Source organism: Dipodascopsis tothii (genome assembly GCF_038497935.1).
Source record: "Dipodascopsis tothii strain CBS 759.85 unplaced genomic scaffold V1510scaffold_10, whole genome shotgun sequence".
Lineage (NCBI taxonomy): Eukaryota > Fungi > Ascomycota > Lipomycetes > Lipomycetales > Lipomycetaceae > Neoaidaea > Neoaidaea tothii.
Genome location: NW_027117994.1, coordinates 421,849 through 424,031, shown reverse-complemented (window position 1 = coordinate 424,031; position 2,183 = coordinate 421,849). Strand labels below are relative to the sequence as shown.

The 2,183-nt window shown below is 73.1% G+C and overlaps 1 protein-coding gene across 1 annotated transcript; it reads right to left on the bottom strand.

Annotated features, from left to right (window-relative positions):
* Nucleotides 1–143: 143 nt before the first annotated feature.
* V1510DRAFT_415129 (Rox3 mediator complex subunit-domain-containing protein) lies at nucleotides 144–1,253 on the bottom strand. Its single transcript, XM_066933536.1, has one exon. It carries the CDS (start codon nucleotides 1,108–1,110, stop codon nucleotides 547–549), a length of 564 nt encoding a protein of 187 aa, XP_066789815.1. The 5' UTR covers nucleotides 1,111–1,253; the 3' UTR covers nucleotides 144–546.
* Between the last annotated feature and the right edge of the window lie 930 nt (nucleotides 1,254–2,183).

Below are 2,183 nucleotides of genomic sequence, written 5' to 3'. Positions count from 1 at the left end.
CCCCGCCTCGCCGGCCCCCCCCCGGCGCCCCCCCCCCCCCCCCCCCCCCCCCCGCCGGAGGCTCACCCACGAACGAGCCTCCGGCGGCGACTCCGTCGAGGGTAGCTGCCCTGCGGGCAGATTGATACATTGCGGCTATATTCTGCGGCTATATGCTATCTGCCCGCAGGGCAGCCACCCTCGACGGAGTCGCCGCCGGAGGCTCACCAGTGGCAGTGCAACGAGTCGAGTGCTGCGTGTGGCCAGGTGTTTATATGCGGCTATATAGGCTGCTCGAGGGGTCCCTCGACAGCGGCCGCAAGCCCGTCGGCTTGGCCTTCGGCCAGGCACGTGGGCGGTGTGGCTCAAAGCCGCTGTATGCTCGCCACAGGCACACCCTGGGTGTGGCCGCTGCCGGACTGTCGGCCTCCAGCGGTCCGGGAAAGGTGCCCAGCGCGCAAACGGCAATCGCCGACAGCCGCCGGGCAGCCGCAGGTCGACTCTGCCAGCAGAGCGGGCGGGTATATGCCGCACGACGTGCGGCTGGTGGCTAGTGCAATTGGCGGTCTAGTCCGCGCGGCGGTGCTTCTTCTTCTTCTTGACATGGGCGGACAGACGACGGCCGCCGCCGCCATCGGTGGACATGCCGCCGTCGGTGCCAGCGCCGGTCAGGTTCTCAGAGGCCTTGCGCTTGCTCCGGCGGCGGACGTCGTCGCCAGAGTCGCCGTAGGCCATGCCGGCACCGACGCTGGACGCGCGCGGCGCGGGCATCACTCCCAGAAGCGACGCGTCAAAGCCGGGGACGCCCGTGTCGGGGGTCTTGTCGAGAGTAAAGACGCGCTCGAGCAGGCCGCGGTCGATGGGGGCCACCACCGGCGGGTTCTCCTCCTGGCGGGCGATCAGGCCGAGCAGGAAGTGGTCCGTCGGGATCTCGTTCTTGCCGGGGAGGTCGGCGATGTGGCCTTTGTAGGACTTGCGCAGTTTTTTTTTGGCGCCGGTGACGGGGTCGGATCGCGCGACAGACGCAGCCAGCGGGCCGAGCTGGAAGACGGCGGTGAGATTGTCGCAGCCGGACGGCCACGGCCGCTCGTACTTTGTGCTGGGCGCCAGATAGAGCTGTGAGTCGGCCATGGCGGTGGTGGGCGGGGCGGTCGGGCAGGAGACGTGGGCGGCGGGAGAAGGCGTCACGTGTGCGCGTCACGTGCGGCGATGTGGTCACGTGACAGCGCGCCGGCACTCCCGAGCCCGCTGCCAGCTGTCAGGCGGGAGCTAGCACGTAGCCGCAGGCTAGAAGCCGCGCCGGCCGCGGCGCGGCCACGCTCTCGCGCGGCCACGCCCGGCTATCGGCCGGCCGCGGGCCCGGACGGCAGCGAGCCGCCAAAGTCACGCGGTACGTGGCCCGATCGCCGGCGGCCGTGCCGGCTCGGGCGATCGCGCGCCGGCCGCGGACGGCTGCGGAACAGGGCCGACGAACCGTGGAACACTAGACGGGCGCGCGTGGCCAGGCCATGCCCGGACGGGCTACGGGCCACGTTTGACAGATAGTGTTCGTACGCGTACGCGGGCGTACAGCCGCTTGGACGGTCTGAGGGCGCCAGCGTGGCCAGTGGTTGCCGGCTATGGCGCACGCTGGCCGGTAGCCGGCGCCAGCGTGAACACGGGGCGTGCGGCTGGCGCGGTGGGCGCGGCACGCCGCACGGCCGCCGCACGACGGCACATGCCGGGCGGGCGGGCGCGCCGCACGGGCGCGCGGCGCGGCAGTCGGCGGCAGTCGGCGGGCACGGCCGGCCCAGCGCGGCGGCTCCGCGCGCAGCCGCAGGCCCGTAACCGCCAGACCGGTGCGTGCGTGGTCACGATGGGGTATTGTCTCTGGAACAAGCCGGCCCCTTGAATCAGCCGCGACGTGTCTAGGGCGCCATGGCACACTGGCGGGTCGTGCACGCTAGAGCGCGACCGATACCCGGAATAGCGCCGGCATAGCCGGGCGCGTGGCAGGCAGGCAGGCTCGCCGGCGCCAGCGGCGCAGCGGGCAGCGGGCATGGCCGAGACGCGTACGTGCAGGGGCGGTTCGGCGCAGCGCGTGCTGGCGCGCAGACGCACGCCCGACGGGGCGGACGCGGGGCGGCCGGCGGGCCGGCGAGTGCCGCGGCCGCGGCGCGGCGGCTGGTGGCGCAGCGCGTGTGCGGGCGTTCGTGCGGTCAGCG